Source organism: Poecilia reticulata, linkage group LG11 (genome assembly GCF_000633615.1).
Source record: "Poecilia reticulata strain Guanapo linkage group LG11, Guppy_female_1.0+MT, whole genome shotgun sequence".
In the NCBI taxonomy this organism is placed as follows: domain Eukaryota; kingdom Metazoa; phylum Chordata; class Actinopteri; order Cyprinodontiformes; family Poeciliidae; genus Poecilia; species Poecilia reticulata.
This window is the reverse complement of record NC_024341.1, coordinates 18,604,663-18,626,727: the sequence shown is the minus strand read 5'-3', so window position 1 is coordinate 18,626,727 and position 22,065 is coordinate 18,604,663. Positions and strand designations below refer to the sequence as shown.

Below are 22,065 nucleotides of genomic sequence, written 5' to 3'. Positions count from 1 at the left end.
TGAAGCACAACTTTCATGTTTCAGTATGTTACACAACATCCAATAATAAAGTAGTGATAAAATCTTCAGTTTATTTTAGCACTTCAATAATTCATATTTATTTTGAAATATTGCCATAGATCAACAGATTGAGACCGACAGAATGGCGCCACATCCAGCCATGTTTCTTTAMCCAGTGGGTCTGTAATCAGACAAAATGGTGGCTGTAAGTTCTGCTCCGAATCTGAGCAGCATTGATACTTTACTTCATTTAGCAGGTCAAACAAATATTAAACACATCTCTGTCTTCCTTTTTGTACATTAACTCTTTTTTGGAAAAGCCTAAAAAACACCAAGAGAGAGAGTAAAAAATGTTTTTCCAAAAATTTTGAGGTTTCCATCAACCTTTTCTTAAGAAATACTTCAAAATTGATGATGGRAGTTTAATCAGTTTCTCTTCTCCCAAAAGCTAACGTGTAGCATTAGCTTGAAATGACAAATCAAGCCAAACAGGATGTTGTTGTGTGAAAACTAAGTGATTTATAGWGTTTGAGACGGCAATTAAACATCCACTGGAAATATGTAGAAAAGTGAGACTTTCAGCTGCTTCCATTCACTCCACTTCAGAAATTGGGGACAACAGGGGAGAAATCTGAAGCTTCTGTTAAATACATTTCATTTTCCTTTCTAGTAAGATTTTTACTATTGTGCTAAAAAAATCCAACAATGGTTGACTTTTCTCACTGCAACAAACAAAATCTTACCAAAGTATTTTTGATCTAGTTTCTTGTGCAATAATTTTAGTACACTTGAAATAAAACAAAACTGACTTGCAAGCAACTATTCAGAAAGATATAACTCCTTAGTATTGATGAAAAAGTTCTAGTTTCATTGGCAGATTATTCCACTCACAACAAAACATTTTCCCACATTATACCTGAAATAATCTGCCAATGAAACTAGAACTTTTATAGATATTTTGCAGAAAAATTACTTGTAAGTTAGTTTTGTCGTATTTCAAATGTACCAAGAGATTTTCACTAGAAACTAGATCAAAAATACTTGGTAAGATTTTTTGTTTTTACATTGTTAGAATAAACTTGCTTTGTAATTTTCCWCTTTGTTCATGTTTTTTGCTTCCTGTCTAGTGAGAAATGTTCACCTCCAGCTGAGTTTCCATTACCTGAACCGTCCAATCAGAGCGAGCCAGGTCTGATTAAGGAAACCTTTAACATGTCGTTCAGGCGGGCGTAGATTTATCAGCCAGATTCAGGAACAGGATGGCATTTAGCTCCCAGCTTCCAGCCCTCAAAGATAAGATGGAGTAATTACTGGATCCAGCACCTGCAGCGCCGGCAGAGCTGCAATAAGAAGCAGGCCGATGCTGACACACATTCACACATTCAGGGCATTTCAAAGGTTTTCACACCCATTGTTACTACTGCAAACGTCAATAAACCAACACAGAGTTGGCATAATTTTAAAAATATTTCAATGTATTAGGGATTTTTWAAAAATAAAATAATCTGAAAWGAGTACCTGGCATCTTGTTTTAGCTCCACTGAGTCAAAGTTTTCACTCCATTCCCTTAATATATAGTTTTTACCAGCTTCCACGTCAAGAAACTAAAGTTTTGCAGACTCATGTTTGCAGACTAGGTCCAGCTCAGTCAGACTAACACGGAACGTCTCCTAACATTAGATTTAAAGCATCACCAGCCTGCTCACTTRTTTCAGGGCTGGACTTTGACTGGGCCAAAGGAGGTCGGTTCTCAGTCTTTACTCGTTTGCGGCTTCTAACCAGATTTTCTGTATGACTGTTCAACATGCTATTGATATATACTSAATAGCATCCAGATGTTTTCATGAATCTTTTTTTTTTTATACATCAGCTGGATCTGCGACTACCGGCGGAAATTGGCACTTAGGGCTGTAACCTGGAGCAGTGGTTAATACGGTCCCTGTTTTAAATAAAATAAATCATAAATCTGTACTTAGCTCCAGTCATCTTGCTGCTGATGAAAAGCACCCCAACAGTATGATGATCCCACCACCATATGGATCTTAGTTTTMCTCCACACATACTGCTAACTGCAGATAGAAGAAAAGTTCTGGTAAAAAAAAGACCAGAACATCTTAATCTTTCACGTTTGTTGTGCTCTCTACATGCTTTGAGGCAGTTTACAAAGGTGACTTCTATTTGTGGCTTTCGTTCAATGATTTCTCTCCTTAAAAAGACTTATTTTAAAACATTACACTAACTCACATGTTCACAATATACAGCTCAAGTTTATWTCACATTAGAAATACATTCTACAGTTTTGTTCTCGGCACAAACATGAAGTAAAACGGAGTCATGATGAACTTGGAACGATGCTTCAACAAATAACACATCAGTGATTTCACACGGAGAAGACAATGATCTGGTGCAATTCAATGCATTGAATCATTGGGACCCTAACCCAGTAAAGCTCTTGATTCAGTGCAGCTTATTGAATCATGTTTTAGTCTAAAATAACATTTTTATTCTAATTTGATAAAGTAGGAYGAAGCAAAGCTATGATTTGAAACTGAATGAGAAAAACGTTCACTAGAAGGAATTGCATCCTAATTCCTGTATGTTTAATGTCCAGTTTGAAGGAACATCTGTCATCTTCCAGTTCGACAGAGTCCTGCTAACGATCTAATTATGTGATTAGGGTGTTAAAAAAGTACCTTAGCTGAAGGACTGGAGTTTCATATCCATAATCGAGATTTAATTTTTWAAAAAACTGACTTCGTCCAATTTCCAAAAAAGTTGKATTTTTTATGCACATCAGKAAATCCATGCCACTTTAATAAAATCCCCACAGCCAGTGGTTCTGCTTCTTTCTAAAATGTTAAAGCAACATTTTTGATTTTTTTTTAACCTTTTAAATAGTCTCATCTGCTGCTTCGAACACATTTAAGGTGATTTTTTTTAGTCATGAGACAGCAGAGCACAACGGTTCCTGYCSTTCATGAATTCTCATGTGAGAATTTAAATATAAGGTTTTGCTGAATCCTTGACCACAAACGGAACAACTAAAGGCTTTTTCTCCGCTGTGAACTCTTGTGTGGTTCACAAAATCCTGTTTCCTCCTAAAAGCTGCTGCACAGACAGAGCAGTTGAAAGGTTTTTCTCCTGTGTGGATTCTCGTGTGCTCCATCAGAGCGTTCTTCCATTTAAAAGCAGACTTGCACACGGTGCAGATGTAGGGTTTCTCCCCCGAGTGACTCCTCATGTGACGGTTCAAACCCGCGTTGTGTCGATAACTCTGACTGCAGATGGAGCAGATGAAAGGTTTCTCACCCGTGTGGGTTCTCATGTGCTGCTTTAGAGTATATTTTCTTTTGAAGGATGCATCACACAGGGTGCAGCCATAGGGTCTCTCTCCCGTATGAATTCTCATGTGTTCCACATAGGAATTTTTCCATGTGAAAGTTGCGTTACAGACGGCACAGCTGAAGGGTTTTTCCCCCGTGTGGATCCTCGTGTGCTCCAGGAAAGTGTTTTTCCATCTGAAGGTGGCCTTACAGAAGGAGCAGGTGTACGGTTTTTCCCCTGTGTGGCTCCTCATGTGGCGGCTCAGTCCCACACTGTGTCGGTAGCTTTGGCCACAGATGGAGCAGCTGAATGGTTTCTCGCCTGTGTGGGTTCTCAGGTGTTGGACTAAAGTATACTTTCTTTTAAAAGTTGCATCACAAAAGGAGCAGCTGAAGGGTCTCCCTCCTGTGTGGACTTTTCTGTGTCTCAACAGACGTTCCCTGCCGCTGAACGCTTTCCCGCAATCAGTGCAGGTGTGTAGTTTATACTCGATGTCACAGATTATATCACCTGATTTTAAACTTGGCTGTGGTTCGCCGCTCTCCTCCCAGTTTCCATCGCTGACATCCGTCTCTGAAGAACCAGAACTTTTTTCTTCACGATCTGATTCTGAACATTCATCTGGTTCTGGTCCCATAAAGTCTCCATTCTCTTCAGTATGGGTTTGATGAATCTTTGTAGACTGAGATTTCCCTTCATCCTCTTCACTCTTGATGGTATTAAATTGGAACTCAATAATCTCAGCTTCCTCCTGCTCTTCTTTAATCTGTGGGTGGTTCTGGTCATCCTGGTCCAGTTTGGGACTGCGGACCTGCTCCTCTTTGATTACTTTCAGCTGCTGGACATCTGCAGGAAACAAAACAGATCACAAAAGCGCCTTAGCTTTAAGTATATACACCTGGTCTAAATACAACTTATTTAACACCCAAGCAACAAAATGAGAAAAGCACATATTGAATACATTTAGGACAGAAGTGAACATAAAATAAATGTAAACATCCTGAATTGAAACTGGATCCTTTTTATGATTGTGCCTTACTAAAGTATTCACATTTTATTCCATCCAGCCAGACAATGTATTTATTTGGAATCATACAGTCAGATATTTATTTTTTCCTTTTCTTTTCTTTCTTGCAATAAGGGAATTAGAGAGAAATTTCTCAATGTGCAAAGCTGGTAGAGCCATACACAAACAGATTAGAAGCTGTAATAATTTTTTTATTTTAGAAAAATGTTGACAACAATGTAAATTACCTTCCATGAATGCACTGCTTTCTGTTGGTTTATTGATTAAAATCATAATAAACACACTAAAGTTAGAAACCGTCAGCTGACAAACTGGAAAAGTTGGACACAAATACTTTTGGACTGCAAAGCATGTGTACAAAATTTGATTTTTGCCAATTGCTCCCATATTAGATATCTGAATGATTCATTATCACATTTGTGTTAAATTCCCATTTTTAATACAGATATGTTTAATGTTTCTTCTGAAAACAAACATAAATAAAAACTCAGGTTTATGCCACTACCTCCCATATTATGTTCATAAATAATATCCAACCTGAAAGTGATTCAACTTCAATTTAAAAAAAAAAAATACCGTTAATTTCTGTTGATTCATCGGATGGTTTTAATCTCAGATCCTCCAGCGATGACATTTTAGCTGCTACTTCACACAAACAGCTCCCCGTCAATCTGTCTGATTATTTATCTTCATCATCCTGACTGCTTCTAGCTAACACATTATCAAGCTAACGTCGGCAGCTAAGCAGCCTAACTGACGCCAAATCAGGTAAAAATATCTTTTAAAAACAATTTGAGCAAAACGTGACAATCAAAACACTATTATACACTTAACTACTTAACTACAACGACTGGATGTTGGGAACACTAACGGCTAACAGAGAAACCGCTTAGAATGAACAACTTCCGTTGATGAACCACGATACATCCTGGTGGCCTTCAAAATAAAAGCCTCAAATCCGCAGACCTATTCAATAAATTAGATTATTTAAAAATCCACTTATCAGGAAGTCCATCACCACGTAAAGAAAATTATATAGATTAATTAGATAAAATCACAACAGCATTTAATTTCCCTTTGGGATATTTTTTTACCATCTGAACACGGTGTAGCAGGTCATATCCTGTCGTATGTTCTCCGGGACGACAGGTGGCGGTGTGCATCCTGAAGTGGTTTGTGATCCGCCATTAAACACAAACAAGAACCAGCTGATATGACTTCCTGCCAGCAGCAGAGTCCATGTAAAACTATTGTTTATTGTTAAGTTTGAGCATTTCTGAGTTGATTTAACCATCCTTATATGTTGTAAACGTGCCGTACAAACTACAGCGCTTCTTACAGTTTTCTCTCAGTTTTAAAACGGCGCTTATTCCCGGAAACAACAGCAGCTTGGAGTATTAGCTTAGCCTGTTAACTGGAACCAAACCAATCACACAGGGGAAGAGAGAGCCGCTGTGCAGGACAGACTGGAAATCTGRTGGAGTTAAAGGGGAGAAAAGCTTCTGCCGTGTTGGTGTGAAAACATCAGAAAAAAAGATGGAGGGACGGACACACAGAGAGCAGATGCACTCTCGGTTTCAAGGTAACAGAGAGAATAGTAACATAATAAACGAGCCTTGTTGCTGTTTTCTTTACGTTATTTTTAAGGATTGTTTTCTAAAGCACTAAATGTTGTCATTGTACGATTTTTGTTTGCATTTTTCAGTTGCTGTAGCCCATCCTTTTTAAGGCTTGACATGTTAAGGATTATATTTTTTATCCTGGGGTTGCTACCCTGCGATTTAGTAATTCTCTGTTTGTGCCACTATAGATTTCTTCTTTTTTTTCCTCCATACTTAATTTGTTCAAATCATGAAACTAATGTCGAGTTTTTAATGATTTCTCAGAGGAAAAATGCTGTACCCTTAACTTGTTGACATGTAGTATTTCTTTTAATTCAGAGTTTCTAGCATGAACCACCTGCTATGGTCTCGCTATAAAATGCTGATAAAAGTTAAGGTGAAAAGAATTGTAGCTTCATTTCATTCCCCTTGAGCAACATTAAAATGTTTAAATGATAACATTGAGTATGTAGGTTAAAAATTGAAACCGCTTTGCTCTTTTTAAAGCTTAAATTCGGAGCTAATTTTTGTTAAATTTTGTTTTGTTTAGGTTTATACACAGAATTAAGACTTTATGCATGTTTGACCTCAGCTTTCCATGCAGACTTGTCCAGGATGATGTGCAGGATATAAAATCCCTATAACTGGTTGAGGTGATGACACCAAAACTGGAAAATGTTCGTATAGTGGAAACGCAGCCTGTGCTCTTCATATGACACTTCAGATGAGAGCCGTGCGCTTTAACCCGTTTGTGTTTCCTGCAGACATCCAGCATCTGATGCTGACGAAAGAGGAACTTCCTGCTGAGGAGGAGAACTGGACTCCCTCACCAGTCCAGAACCAGAACCGCCTTGAAATTAAAGAGGAACAGGAAGAGACGAAGATCATAGAGTTCATATTCAACCCTGGCCATGTAAAGAGCGAGGATGAGGAGGAGAAACCTCATCTCTCAGAGCTTCCTGACTGTCAGACTGAGGAAAACAGAAACTCACCAGAAACAGACGAATGTTTAGAATCAGATGATAAAGATAAAACTTCAGGTTCTTCAGAAACAGATGTCAGCGATGGAAACTGGGAGGAGAGCGATGGAACTAAGCCAGGATTGGACCCTGTTATAAATACATTATCTGTCACTGATATGGTGTATGACACACGTAAGAAGCTACACAGCTGCCATGAATGTGGTAAAACTTTTAACCAAAAGTCAGATGTTTTGAGGCACAGCAGAATCCACACAGGAGAGAAACCTTTCAGTTGCTCCATCTGCAACGCAGCTTTTTCCTGGAAGCACGTCCTGGCTCAACACATGAGAACACACAGTGGAGAAAAACCCTTCAGCTGCTCCATCTGTGGTCAGCGGTTTGGAAGGAAGATACATGTCACCTCTCACATGAGAAGTCATACTACAGAAAAACCTTTCACCTGCTCCATCTGTGGTCAAAAGTTCAGCCGGAGGGAAAGTGTGACACGGCATATGAGACGTCACACTGAAGAAAAACCTTTCAGCTGCTCCGTTTGTGGGCAAGAGTTTGGCAGGAAGGAAAGTCTGACCTATCACATGACTCATCACACTGAAGAAAAACCGTACACCTGCTCCGTCTGTAACAAAGCTTTTACTTTGAAAATAACTTTAATGGAGCACACGAGAATCCATTCAGAGGAAAGACCATTCAGTTGTTCTGTCTGTGGTGCAGCTTTTAAAAGGAAGCATACTTTAGCAGAACACACAAAAACCCACACTGGAGAGAGACCTTACAGTTGCTCTGTTTGTGGACGAAGTTTTGTTCAACTTATCAGTTTAACTCGTCATATGAGGGGTCACACGGGAGAAAAACCTTACAGCTGCTCCACCTGCAACAAGACGTTCAAATGGAAACAAACTTTTCTGACGCACACAAAAATACACTTCGGTGAATGATTTTCATCCTTTGAACAGGCTCTTCCTAAATGTCCACGAAGGTTAGACAAAGTCTGGTCATGTTTTCAGTGGCAGGTGAGCTCATGTTGAATCTGCTGTGTTTAAATATAATATGGAAATACCAGGAAAAAAGTCATTTTTATCGAAACAAAACAGACAAAAATTAAACTTAATTAAAACTTATCCATGTGTCCCAGTCAATTAAGTTTGGTGAGTATTTATGTATGTAATAATTTTAATTTAAATTGTGATACATAATTTTAAACTAATTATTGTACATATTTTACATTCTACCCAACTGTTAAATGTTTGTGTAGCTAAAAGATTTTTTATTTTGAGTTCAAATCAAACATGTTTGTTGTAGATTTTAATTATTGTACATTTCTTGCTTCATTCTGAAATTATTTAAGCATTCATCATTGATTCCTAAAGCAAAACACCAGCATCTAATTAATACTCCTGCCCAATCCCTTAACTGCAGACCAATCACATTATCTGTAGCAGCGATATAATGTGTTACCCTCTGAGTTTGACAGTTTCATGCAAAATTAATACATGATGATTCCTGTTTAATTGCAGGTTGTTTTTGTCCTCAAATTAAAGAGTTGGAAGTTTGTAATTAAATAATATTTTCAGCATATTTAAATTGTCCACTTTTAAAAAGTTCCCTTTCATTACAACTACATGGCAGTAAAGGCACCATAGGTTTTAGAAACGCATTAAAAGTAAACAATTGACTGAAAACCAACTTGTTTTGGATGCGCTTAAGTCATTTTGGTGAGGATTATTTATTTGATTTGTCATCTGAAATAAACTCAACTGCATCTCTGATCTCTATGTGTTACTTTTTTATATGTCTGCCTTGTGTGTTTCTCTGTGACTGTTAAATAGTCAAAGTACACATAAATCCACACTGGATTTCCATCTGAAAATACAATTATCTAGGTATTCTTAAAGACTTCGTGGTAAAGATGATGAAAAATATTAACAAGATTATTAAAACAATATATAAATCTGAACATACCACAGGCAAAACTTTCAATGTTTTCAACAAAAATAAAGATCTCCAAGGATGACGATAGATTTAGTTTGGTTATTTGACCACTAGATGGCAGTGTAACTCCATGTAGAAAACAAAACTGGCACGTTGCTTGTCTCCCAAACATATTTTTGTGATATTTCCAGTCAAAATAGAAGTTAAATAATAACACAACTATGTATTTTAAGCATTCCATTAATTAATTTCCATCCAAATATACGGTGGTTCTGGTGTTCTTTCACTCAGTATGAACTTCAAATGTAATTTATTTAAAATCACTTTGAATATTGTGATTAAATAATTTCCTTTTTATGTGTAGAATTGTAGCCTAATGTTAAATGTACTAGTACATTAACATTAAATAAAGCGCCTTTTACAGATTTCGTCGGGCGGGACACAGATCGAGCTTTTATTTTGAAGGCTAATATGACCCGCTCGCTACCGGAAGTTATTGTCTCCTAGCAGCAGTTGCTAGTGAGCGAAAAAAAGTATTGTTTCCCTTACCCAGTTTACATTTTTATGTGTTGTCAACCTTTTATAGTCTTTTAAGCATGCTTTGAAAACCACAGGGGGGTTTTATCGTCTTTGAGGAGTAAATATCTCTTGTTGTTTGTATTGGTTTCCTCTCGGGAGCAACGGAAGCTCTGAGCGTTAGCATCTTCCGTTAGCTGGAAACAGACAGTCAGCGATTCAGAGACGCTTTGATCGAGAACAGACGGTTTCTGATGGAGTGTAAGGAGAGAAAGGTTTCTGCTGTGACCGGGTGAAAACCCCAAAAATGAAGCGAAACAATGGAGGAACCGACACTCAGTGATCACATGGGCTCCGATTTTCATGGTAATCAGGTTTTTCTAAAGCTCTATTATGGTGATGATATTAAGTCAACAAAAATAAACCCAACTGAAAAAAATGAGGCAGAAATAAAACGAGACAAACCTGCAGTAATTCTTTTCAATTTATACAAATAATGAATATAAAAAGCTACTGCTGACCTATACAATAAAATCTTTTGTACAGAATTGCTTATCTTCGCAAATATGTTGCTTATAAATCTTTGATGAGGTTAAATGGAGTTGAAATCTTTATTTTTACACTGACTTGAGTTTCCTAAAATGTAAAACTATTACTCTAGTCGGAAAAGCAGAAGAAGAAAAATGTTACAAACTAAAGCAACTGTATAAGAATATTAAAATCCCTTAGTTGTTCCTCAGTTTCAGCAGGAAAGTTATCGAACAGAACAAAATAATTAACTGATCTGTAGACAAAAATTAGAAATGGAAAAAACTGTATTGCAGGGAATATTAATCCTAAAATGTCAACTTTATTAAGATAAATCATACCTGTATAAATTGTGCACATTTGTGTTTAAAATAGTAATAATAATGCTATAGATACGAGACTACAGACAGTAATTTTAACCAGTTTGGAATCTGTGCCTGTTTTAATGAAAATGCATGTAATTTTCTGTAATGTGTTTATAGTCTACTGTAAATTTGGTTATGTTCCTATTAAATAATATTTACTAACATAAAGAAATAAATGCAGCTGGTCACTTTGTTATTTTGGTTTATCAGATTCCATAATCTGACACTTAAAACTCAACTGGCCCCAATAGAAATTAGAATCAAAATATGGATGGAGAGACATGCATTTTTTTCTGATTATTGATAAATTAACAAAAATTTTTTTATCCATTTTCCCATTACTTGTGAAAATACTTGATGGTATGAACTAATTATATGGGTATTATAGGGTTTGTTTACAGGTTTAAAATAGAAATAGGAAGAAAAATGTAGGAATGAAATGGTAAAGGGGCTAAGTTGACCTGAGGTCAGCCACAACAAATTTCTCCTGAAAGACTCAAAACCAAAGACAGAAGTAAAAGAAAAGCAAAAATTATGCTACAGTGGAAACACACCAGAGAGGACTGATTTGATTTTTAATATGGGAACTGGTTTTTGAAGCTGTGTGTGTTTCCTGCAGACGTCCAGCAGTTGACTGTGGTTAAAGAAGAGCTTCCTCTTGAGGAGGAGGACTGGCGTCCCAAACCAGACCAGGAGGACCAGAAGCCTCCACAGATTAAAGAGGAACTGGAGGAGAATGAGATCACCGAGTTCATATTTGATCCTGTATCTGTAAAAAATGAAGACGATGAAGAGAAACCTCAGCTCTCAGAGCTTCATCACAACCAGACGGGGCCGAACAGAGACGATACGGGACCAGAACCAGATGAATGTTTGGAAACTGACGAGGAAGACAAAGCATCGGGTTCTTCAGAGACGGACGTCAGTGATGGGAACTGGGAGGAGAGCAGCGAAGCTGAATCTGATTCAGACTCTGTGAGAAACAACAAATCTCCTGTTGGTGATGGAAGCTGTGAGAGAGATGAGAAGCTTCACATCTGTAGTGAATGTAGTAAAGCATTCAAACGCAGATCATGTTTGGTACGACACAACAGAATCCACACAGGAGAGAAACCCTTCAGCTGTTCCATCTGTAGCAAATCGTTCACATGGAAACGAGGCTTGGTTATACATATGAGAACGCACAGTGGAGAAAAACCTTTCAGCTGCTCGGTCTGTGGTCAAAGGTTCTCGAGGAAGGAGTCTGTGACCTCTCACATGAGATGTCACTCATCAGAAAAACCTTTCAGCTGTTCTGTTTGTGGGAAAAAGTTCAACAGGAAGGAAAATGTTATTCGGCACATGAGATGTCACACTGAAGAAAAGCCGTTTGGTTGCTCCATCTGTGGGCAAAAGTTTGGCAGAAAGGAAAGCTTAAGCTATCACATGACGCATCACACTAAAGAGAGACCCTACAGCTGTTCTGTCTGTAACAAAGCTTTTACTCTGAAAGTAACTTTGATGGAACATACAAAATTTCACACAGAGGACAGACCATTCAGCTGCTCTGTCTGTAAAACTGCTTTTAAAAGAAAAGCCTATCTGACAGAGCACCAAAAAATCCACACTGGAGAGAAACCTTTCAGCTGTTCAGTCTGCGGCCGAAGCTTCCGTCAGTCTAACAGCCTGAAGCGCCACATGAGAAGTCACACAGAAGAAAAACCTTTCAGCTGCCCCATCTGTCAGGCAACATTCAAATGGAAAAGTGCTTGTGTAAAACACGTGAAAAATCACACAGGTGAATAACCAGTGAAGTGGAGACGCAGTGCTTTGCAAATGTATTCATACTCATTAAAATTTACCACATTTTCTAATGCTACAACAACAAACAGCAGGCTGGGATTTTCATTAATCCAACAAAAAGTATTGAATAATGGTGTGGCGGGAGGAGAATGATTGTTTTTCACTATCATTTTATCAGTTATTGCAATCGGTTGATGGTATTCATCGCTACTGTGGGTGGAACAAGCAGTGACTAGGTTTTTATGAAATGTGTAGCAGACGTTTGGATGGATGGACAAATATGTGGGCATAGGATGGAGGTTCATAGCTCAGTAAATCTGAATATTATTTTAAAAGTTCATTTCAGTGACTTAACTTTAAGTGAAACACACTATATGAGTTAGTTGCACACAGAGCGATGTTTTTAAACTTTCATTTCTTAATCAGAATGATTTTTTTTTTTTTACTTTAAAGTAGAGAAGTGCCGGTCAGGTTTTTTCCTGCTGATATCGATCACCCATGAGGGCCGATCACTGATACCGATCACATAATTATTATTTTTTTTAATCAWAAACACTACCGGTTACATTATGTGGAAAAAGGAACCATGAATTCACCTTAATTTAGACAAAAACTTGTTTTTAATAACTTTTTCCAAGGAAAAAACTAAACAAAACAGGCATTGTGCAAATTGTACTGCTATTGGTAATCAATCTTTAACAGATTGATAACATATGAAGGTTCTGAAGAGGCTAAATAATGCAAAGAGTCAAAATAAAACCTCTCACCATTGCCAAAAAATTCAAGTATGAAACTTAACATTCAAAGGAAAAACAGGTTCCATTACAATAAACAATCCAGAATTACTGAATGAAAACTTCCTGATAGCATGGCGGCTAGCTGATTACTGCTAGTTCTGATTGGCTGTTTCTGATTTAGCAGAGTAATTGTGCAGAGCAGGGAGGAGATCAATTATTTTTTTAGAGATTATCTGTCTCATGTTGGGACAGCGAACGTTTTAATACGTATGTAAAATGTATTTTCTTAAGTTAGATGCTGCAGCTTTAAGCAGAGGTTCGGTGTGAGAGTCACTACCAGGTGGAGCAGAAGCGGCGCTCCGTCTGTGAAATATTACTACATGTAGCGCATAGCAGCGGTTCAGCAGCGAGAGCAGAACCAGCGTCTTACATCGCAGCTCGAAAACTTAAATAATTTTGCAGGTTATTTGTTTAGCTTTCTGACCGTCATGCTAATCCAGGTGAGTGTTTGTAGCTGTGCACTGCTTTACCTGCTATCTGATCCTCCATTTGTCTTTTTTACTGCAGTGAGCCTCGATGTAGCCAAACTCCGTCAAGTATGGCATTGTTTTTATGCCATATTAGCTTCATTGTGTTGATGCATTTTGACCTGCTTCAATTTTCCGCCGCAACACGCAAACTTCCCCATTCACTCAGTGCGTTATAGTTCCACATGGCTTAGGATTTGTTGCTGCAGTGTGAAGGAAAGAGGAGACCAGCTGCACAGGCAGGCTGAGAAATGAGATGCAGGTGATCAGTATGATCACCGATCATGCACTTTTTCACGAAAATCGGCCAGTTATGATCAGTGACCGATCGATCGACACACCTCTACTTTAAACTAATAAAAATGCAGCATTTAAAATACAACATTAAACCAAAGAAAACATGTGTTTGTAAAAAATTATGTTTAATTTCGGATTAAAGGCTGTTTTCAAAGCATACTTTAATCTGATTACCAATTTTAGTCAAAACCGATTTTTGTTCGAAAAGTAACTAAATGTAGCAACAAAATTGCTAACTGCGCACAGCTAGCTTTTTGATTCAGTGGTGTTGTTGCAGGAATGTAGCCAAAAATTTGCATGACAGCAAAACACAAGGACTAGAATTGAAAATGCTTTAAATTGTTGTAATGTTTCAAAGTGTCCCAGTGAAAATTCAGACATGGGGTTTACTGAGAATGTGTAGTGAGAGTTCAAAATCGAGATTCTCTGTCCAATCATACAGAGATAAGCTTTATTGTTTAGCCCAAAAGACTCATTTTTACTTTACATAAAATGCAAGAAAAAACTGAGATTTTTGTTGTTTCAAAGTGACAAAAATGTGAAAAATTCAGGGTGTGAATGTTTTTATGCAAAGTGTAACAATTTGCCCTGTTTGGATTTTGTTGTGTATCTTTAATTGATGTGTAACATTAATAAACTCTGCTGCATGTCTGATGCCCATGAGTGATTTATGTCTTTAAAATTATTTAATATCCATCCATCCATCCATTTTCTTTACACCCTTGTCCCTTAGTGGGGTCGGGAGGGTTGCTGGTGCCCATCTCCAGCTAACGTTCTGGGTGAAAGGCTGGGTCACCCTGGACGGGTCGCCAGTCTGTCGCAGGGCAACACAGAGACACACAACCATGCACACACACATTCACACCTACTGACAATTTTAGAGAGGCCAGTTAACCTGACAGTCATGTTATTTAATATAAAAAAATAATACATTTTAGATCAAAATACAGCAATTCATACAACGGTACAGTGCAGCACGTTTAGTTTGCAGCGTTAGAGAAGCACATGTTAAAATATCTGCAAATTAAAGTAATATTAGAGAGTTTAATAAAAGTGAAACACTACTGGAACAACAAGCGGTGGCATCATTAAAATTTTTAAAATTGTGTTTTTTCTGTGCAAAGATTTTTTGCATGTGATTGTCTACAATAAAAACACAAGTTTGGTGGCAGAGAGAACACAGTAAATTCATCATAGATTGAAAAACCTGATGCAATATAAAGGCAAAGAGTGGATTAAATCTTCATATTTACAGTTTCAATGTTTTATCTTTCAGTAACTTATCAATTATCAATATGAAGTAAAAATATTTTCTTCCTGATTACTGTCTCCAATAAAGAATAAGTGAGAGAAAAGGAAATTAAATTTTTCCACTTCGCGCTTTTATTTTGAAACGACCTCAGCACAAACGGAAGTTGCTTTCTGCTAGCAGTAACAATGAAGTGCTGTGCGAACAAAAACAGGATTACGGTTTATTTAATGTAAATTCGCGCTTCATTTTATTTTGTAAACATGCTTTAAAAGCCGACGACCAAGTTTATCCTCTTGAAGTTATTATTTTATCTGAATTTCCTCCCGGAAGCAGCCGCAGTGTTAGCTTAGCTTGTTAGCTGGAAGCAGACCGTCAGCATCGAGCAGCACAGAGAGTCAGAGATACAGTTTGATGGAGATCAGACTCCTTATGATGGAGATTAATGAGAAAAAAGGTTCTGCTGTGGTTGTGTGAAAACCTCACCGGTTAAGAGCGTTAAAGAAAAGACAACAGAGATGGAGGAAGCAGCACTGAGTGACCAGAAAGAATCTGATTTTAACGGTAATTATTATCTTATACAATCTGTAAATTACTATGAAGATCAATTGTGGTTTCATTACAAATATAAAAATATGTGTATTAATTATATATGCATAAATTCATGTGTGTGTAGTAATTAGTTACATGTATTTGAGTAGCTTTGAAACAGAATATTTTAATGCCCCACACTTTTAGCTTCTGCTTGAGTATTTTAGTAACCAAATAATACATGGATTTATATCAGATTATTCAAAAGTGTTATTCTGTTTTTCTGTCAATCAAATGTTAAATTAATCAAAAGTTATCAAGTTGAACAATGTGTAAATTTAGGCATGATGCAAATTAGATCCATTAGGCACTTAAGATGTTTTAATCTCAATGTGTTATTTTATAGATGTTATTTCTCCATCAAGACTTTAAAATTAAACAGCCATTACTTTTTCATTTGACGCTGTAAAGTTGGATTAATTGTGTAATTAGATGTATATTATTGACATTACTGCAGTTTTTTTTTTTTGTCTTTGCTCTTGCTTCTTTTTTCTGCAGACATCCAGCAGCTGGTGGTGATCAAAGAGGAACTTCCTGCTCAGAACTGGAGTGGAAGTCCAGACCAGGAGGACCAGAAGCCTCCCCAGATCAAAGAGGAACAGGAGGAGAACGAGATCACTGAGTTTATATTTGACCCTGTATCTACAAAGAGTGAGGATGATGAGGAGAAACCTCAGCTCTCAGAACATCTTCACGACAAACCCAAAGAGAACTCTGTTGGACCAGAACTAGATGAATGTTTTGAATCAGACAGTAAATATAAAACTTCTGGTTCAGAGACGGATGTCAGTGATGGGGACTGGGAAAACAACGAATCTCAGTCAGGTTTGGACTCGGCAGGAAAACAGAAAGCCTCTGAAGTTAATATGATATGTGAAGGTGGAGAAAAGTTGCACAGCTGCGCTGAGTGTAAAAAAACATTCAACAGCAGATCATATTTAATAAGACACAATAGAATCCACACAGGAGAGAAACCGTTCAGCTGCTCCATCTGCAACAAAGCTTTCACATGGAAACACGGATTAGTCCAGCACATGAGTCTGCACAGTGAGGAGAAACCTTTTAGCTGCTCTGTCTGCGGTCAGATGTTCAGAAGAAAGGAAGACGTCACCTCCCATATGAGGCGGCACTCTGCAGAGAAGCCTTTCAGCTGCTCTGTTTGCGGGAAAACATTCAAAAGGAAGGAAAGCGTAACTTACCACATGAGACGTCACACTGAGAAAAATCCCTACAGCTGCTCCTTCTGCGACAAATCCTTTACTTTGGAAGTAACTTTAATGGAACACACCAGGATTCACACAGAGGAGAAACCATTTAGATGTTCCATTTGTAACGCAGCTTTTAAAAGGAGGTACACGTTAACAGAACACACCAGAACCCACACTAAGGAGAGGCCGTACAGCTGCTCCATCTGCAGCCGAAGCTTTGCTCACAGGTCATATCTAACAGTCCACATGAGAGATCACGCAGAAGAGAAACCTTACACCTGCTCTGTCTGTAATGCAGCTTTTAAGAGGAGGTACACCTTAACAGAACACACGAGAACCCACACTAGAGAGAGACCTTACAGCTGCTCAGACTGTGGCAGGAGCTTCATGCACTGTGTGAGTCTGAGGCGCCACATGAGAAGTCATTCAAGAGAAAAATCTCTTAGTTGCTCCATCTGCAAGGAAACGTTCAAATGGGAAAAAACTTTCCTAAGACACAAAAAAATCCACACAGGGAAATAAATTTTCAGCTGCATAGACGGTTCGATCTGTTGATGTGTTAACTGGAAGTTGGTGCCTTTTCTGAGTAAAAATCATTCATATTCTGCAGTTTGAGAAACCCATTGGACACAAACACAGATTACTATGTTTAAAAGTTTTTTTTAAGAAAAGAGTAACTGCTTCATGTTTGCTCACAGTGATGGATTCAGAAGCTGCATCAGCTTGTTGGTGTCAATCTAAGGTGATTAGAAGTTCTTACAAAACTGTAAAAAAGATTCAGCTCTTCAGAATATCATCAAAAATTATTTTCAAGATGCTCTAATAAACTTAAATCCAATTGCTAACCTTGTTAGTAAATAATACCTAAAGCTGAAACTGAGTAGCTTTTCATCCTGTTTTCTGTTAACTTTTCTGTTTGTTGCAGCTAAGCCTCTCAGGTTGAACTGTGTTTTGTTATAGCAACCTCATCAAGAGAGTTACCTAAATAAAAGCATATAGTCTTATCAGTAGTTACAATAAATAAAAGTAACTTAATCACATGATTCATGTGATGTGGAAGAAAAGTGTTTCCATTGCAGTTTTGTGAAATACATCAGGTTTGATAAGTCCAAAAATCACTTCAAAAACTTTATTGAAAATTTTTTTTTCTGAAATTGGCATGCTTCCATTAAGTACATTTAATTTGCATAATTTCAATTTCTGCAAGTTCATAGCAACTATTGACAGTCAAGGTGTTTCTGTGTGTAACAGAAGTTTCTGATGCTGGACTCCTGATGGCACTTAAAACATGACAATAAAAACATCTGAACACATTCTTCTGATGTGAGAATTATTTTAACTACATGAAAAATATACACCATTACATCCCCGCTGACTACACAAGTTCAAGTCAGGTCCCCACTAACATAAGTAAATAGATATATCAATAAATTAGGATACCATTGAAAAGTTCATTTTTTATTCACAAAGTGAAATATCATTTAGATTAATTACACATCAATTGATGTTTTCAAGTCGTTATGAAAGAGGATTATGGCCACTGGGGGGGAAAAAAAGTTTTTCTCAGAATTCTGACTTCCTTTGAAACATAAAAACAAAATCACATAAATCTGACATTTTTTCTCCAGAAAGTTGGCTCTACTTCGACACAACTCATGTTTCTGAAGTCAGAATTATAAAAAAATATAAAAAAAGCATTTTAAGGAAAAAAAAATAAGAAAAAATGCCAGAATTCTAAGAACTAAAGTAAAAATTTTAAGTCAAAATTTCCAATAAATAGAATTCTAAGAAAAACTAAAAGTTCTAAGAAAAAAGTGAATTCTGTGAAAAAAATCTGAGAAAAGTCTCATTTTCAATTACCTTAACCTTCTTCCATGTTTATTTCTATTAATTATGGCGATTTTCTGCTTACAGCCCAACAAAATACATATTTAACATTACATTATTACATCACACCAATGTAAGAAAAAAAACATTTTAATCCAGAAAGATGAAACTTGTTCATTTTTTAACAGGATTACTGTTAAAAAATAGTCTTATTTTTTATATAACTGTTGCACCACATGCAACAGTTATATAAAAAATAATTTGTGTGCAATTTGTGCACACAATAATTGCAGTAGAGGATATTTTCATAAATACTGATTCAGTTTTTGCTGTTATGAAACCAAGAGTGAATCTGGGTTTGCAGTTTTTATTCATGATAAATTAGTTTATTGTTGATAAAGCAGAATCCTTGTGATAACTGCTCATCTCTGCCTCTTGTGTTTTTACAAACAGAACTGAAATTGTTTCTTCTTTTAGCGTGCACTGCATGCAACCACGTGAACCTTTGACCCCAGACTGTACAAACCAGCAGTTAAGTACCTGTGTGGGTCTTTGTGTGTTCAACAAGATCTTGTTTATCCCTAAACTTGGCCTCACAAAGTGAACATTGGAGAGGTTTTTCTGCGCTGTGACAGCTCATGTGGCAGGTGAGACTGGACTTACGGCCAAAGCTTTGCTCACAAAGGGAGCAGCTGTACGGTTTCTCTCCAGTGTGTGTCCTCATGTGCTCTGCTAGTGTGTATTTTCTTCTAAACGCTGCGTTACAAACTGAACATTTGAAGGGTCGCTCTCCTGTGTGGACTCGGTTGTGTCTCAACAGATCCGCCCGGTGGTTAAAAGTTTTACAGCACTCAGAACAGCTGTGGAGCTTCTTGCCTCTTTTGTAGGCAGTTTCGCTAACTGGGCCGTTCTGCAGAGAGTCCAAACCCGACTCCTTATCGCAGGATGACTCTAAATGCTGATCTAGACTCGGCTCCAGGCTCACAGAGTCTCTGCTCTCCTCAGCTTGGCTGGAATGAATTTGTGACGACAGAGATGTGTTTTTAACATCTCTGCTCTTGATGGGGACGGCAGGTAATCTGAGCTCTGTAATTTCAGCCTCCTCCTCTTCCTCCTTAATCTGTTGAGGGTTAGGCAGTTCCTGGACCAGTTTGGGATTAGAGCTGCTCTCCTGATGCAAAGGCTCCACTTTAATCACCAACAGCTGCTGGACACCTGCAGAAACAAGGAAAAGAAAAGGGAAGAAAATGAAAGTTTATTTTTAATTTTAACACATTTATTTTTTCAATTAATATACATTGATGTCAGAATTTACTGTAAGAAGAAGGAAAGAAAGAAAGACAGAAAGAACAAGTGAAAAGAAGAAAAAGAAAAACCTGCATGGATCTTGGTGTGCTTCACAACGTCCTGGTTCCTCCTGAACGCAGCCTTACAGACGGTGCAGCTGAATGGTTTCTCTCCCGTGTGAATCCTGGTGTGCTCCATCAAGGCGTTCTTGAGTTTGAAAGCAGCCTTACAGATGGGACAACTGTAGGGTTTCTGTCCTGTGTGACACTTCATGTGACGGGTCAGGCTGATGCCATGACTGAAGCTCTGGCCGCACAGTGAGCATCTGTACGGTTTCTGTCCAGTGTGGCTTCTAGTGTGCTCCACCAGCGTGTATTTCCGCTTGAAAGTGGCCTTGCAGATAGAGCAGCTGAACGGCCTTTCGTCCGTGTGGATTCTCCCATGCTCCATCAGATTTCGCTTTGAAGTGAAAGCTTTGTTACAGATGGAGCAGCTGTGAGGTTTTTCTTTAGTGTGGTAGGTCATGTGATACGTCAGACTCTCCTTTCGGCTGAACTTTTGTTCACAAACCGAGCAGCCGAAAGGTTTTTCCTCAGTGTGACACCTCATGTGCCGAGTTACGCTTTCCCTCCTGCTGAACTTCTGGTCACAGAAGGAGCAACTGAAGGGTTTTTCTTCAGAGTGGATTCTGTGGTGTCTTACCAGACATGGTCGGCTGTTGAAGGTTTTCCCACATTCAGAGCAGCTGTAGACCTTTTTTGCACTCATATGACCTAATGAAGATCCACCACTCTCTCTGCAGTTTTCCTCTGAAGCCTCTGGAGATTTAGATGAGAGCAATTTTGGTCCCACAGGATTTCTGTTCTCAGTCTGGATGTGATGAAGCTCCAAAGACTGAGAAAAGTCTTCCTCATCTTCATTTTCAACAGGATTGAATACAAACTCTGTGACCTCGGCCTCATTCTGTTCCTCTTTAATCTGTGGGTCGTCCTGCTGGATGTCTGTGGGAAACACAAACAGCAAAAGGTTTAAGGAAACAGACCCAAAGGCGGCAGCAATCAGTTTGTAGTTATTTGGCAAAAATATATATTCATTATTTTACACATGAACAATGGATGGATGGATGTCATTCCAGTGACATCACACATTGTTGCCGTTACATGTAGTCGTGATATGAATGAATGTCATATTAATTTATTTTACGCTGAAATTTAAAAACAAGAATTGGATGCATAATCTTAACTTTATAGCTGTGCTTTACTATTTGTCTTATATTGTAAATTTGTCATTTCTGTACACCCTTATTCTAATTTCTTTTTTTACCTTTGTGTGAAAACACGTATCTTATTTTAACTGGCAGCTGTTGCACCTGAATTTCGCCACTGGTGGGACAATAAAAGATATTTACATTAGAAAAAAGGAAACCTGCGGCCACCAAAACCTATCAATGTGCATATTGGTGCAATTTGGCCGTGAAGCTGGGAGAATGTGGCTCTTTAAAACCGCTTTTAGTGCTCAGTATGATTACAAAAGCACTCAATAAATTCAATACGTTTACTTTTTACAATAAGATGCCAGATTTTAAAATGCTGAAGTTCTTTCTTTAATTACTACATGAATTAACTGGTGATCATTTCAAAAATCTAGTTTAGTGCTTCTGAATTCAATCTAAAAGTACTGTTAGTCAACTTAGTGCTATTTTCTAGTATTTCCAGTCAAAAGATTTGTGTAATGATTTACCGTCACTGCCCGTCGGTTCCTCCATTTCTGTTAATTGTCTTTTCTCCGACGCTGAGACCTACCGAGACCCTTTCTCCACCGAACCTTCATCAGAAAATGAATCTGTTCTTCATCAATGTGTCTGACTCAACGTTTCCTGCTAGCAGGCTAGGCTAGGCTAACTCTACGCGCTTCTGCTGCTTCCGGGAGAGAAAAAATCTGATAAAACCAAACTTCACGAGGAGAATAAAAACAACATAAACACATTATATATATATTTTAGGACACGCCAAAGGGTGGTTCAACACCGATTCGCAAGACTTGCTGAATGAGCTCCGATTTGTTTAAATTATTACCGTCACTTCCGGTAGTGATCGAGTCCTTCAAAATAAAAACGTGTGCGTCAACGGCTGCCTTTACAGTTAGAATAATAAGTGAGTCTGATTACGCTCTGGGTCCGATTAAATGTACCTTTCCAAAATAACTGGGTACGTACTTATAATTCAGCCCACATTTATCTATTAAAATGTTTTGTTTTTTTATGACGTATAATTATAATTTTAAGTGT

The 22,065-nt window shown here is 37.8% G+C and overlaps 4 protein-coding genes across 5 annotated transcripts; 3 read left to right on the top strand and 1 right to left on the bottom strand.

Annotated features, from left to right (window-relative positions):
- Positions 1-2,247: 2,247 nt before the first annotated feature.
- Positions 2,248-22,023, bottom strand: LOC103472645 (zinc finger protein 271-like). Its single transcript, XM_017307358.1, has 5 exons — positions 21,519-22,023; positions 19,868-20,779; positions 19,026-19,706; positions 4,928-5,026; positions 2,248-4,170 (listed from the first exon to the last, which is right to left on the bottom strand). The coding sequence occupies exons 1-5, from the start codon at positions 21,541-21,543 to the stop codon at positions 2,942-2,944; spliced, it is 2,946 nt and encodes a 981-aa protein (XP_017162847.1). The 5' UTR covers positions 21,544-22,023; the 3' UTR covers positions 2,248-2,941.
- On the top strand, positions 5,541-8,162 carry LOC103472558 (gastrula zinc finger protein XlCGF8.2DB-like). 2 transcript variants are annotated; one of them, XM_008422269.2, is made up of 3 exons: positions 5,541-5,933; positions 6,557-6,629; positions 6,717-8,162. In XM_008422269.2, exon 3 carries the CDS (start codon positions 6,731-6,733, stop codon positions 7,868-7,870), a length of 1,140 nt encoding a protein of 379 aa, XP_008420491.1. In that variant the 5' UTR covers positions 5,541-5,933; positions 6,557-6,629; positions 6,717-6,730; the 3' UTR covers positions 7,871-8,162. The 2 variants fall into 2 exon arrangements, with proteins under 2 accessions (XP_008420491.1, XP_008420490.1); XM_008422268.2 differs by lacking the exon at positions 6,557-6,629.
- Positions 9,349-12,521, top strand: LOC103472644 (gastrula zinc finger protein XlCGF52.1-like). Its single transcript, XM_017307415.1, has 2 exons — positions 9,349-9,746; positions 10,893-12,521. Exons 1-2 carry the CDS (start codon positions 9,701-9,703, stop codon positions 12,056-12,058), a joined length of 1,212 nt encoding a protein of 403 aa, XP_017162904.1. The 5' UTR covers positions 9,349-9,700; the 3' UTR covers positions 12,059-12,521.
- LOC108166701 (zinc finger protein 883-like) lies at positions 14,947-17,977 on the top strand. Its single transcript, XM_017307413.1, has 2 exons — positions 14,947-15,429; positions 15,955-17,977. The coding sequence occupies exons 1-2, from the start codon at positions 15,384-15,386 to the stop codon at positions 17,184-17,186; spliced, it is 1,278 nt and encodes a 425-aa protein (XP_017162902.1). The 5' UTR covers positions 14,947-15,383; the 3' UTR covers positions 17,187-17,977.
- Positions 22,024-22,065: the final 42 nt, after the last annotated feature.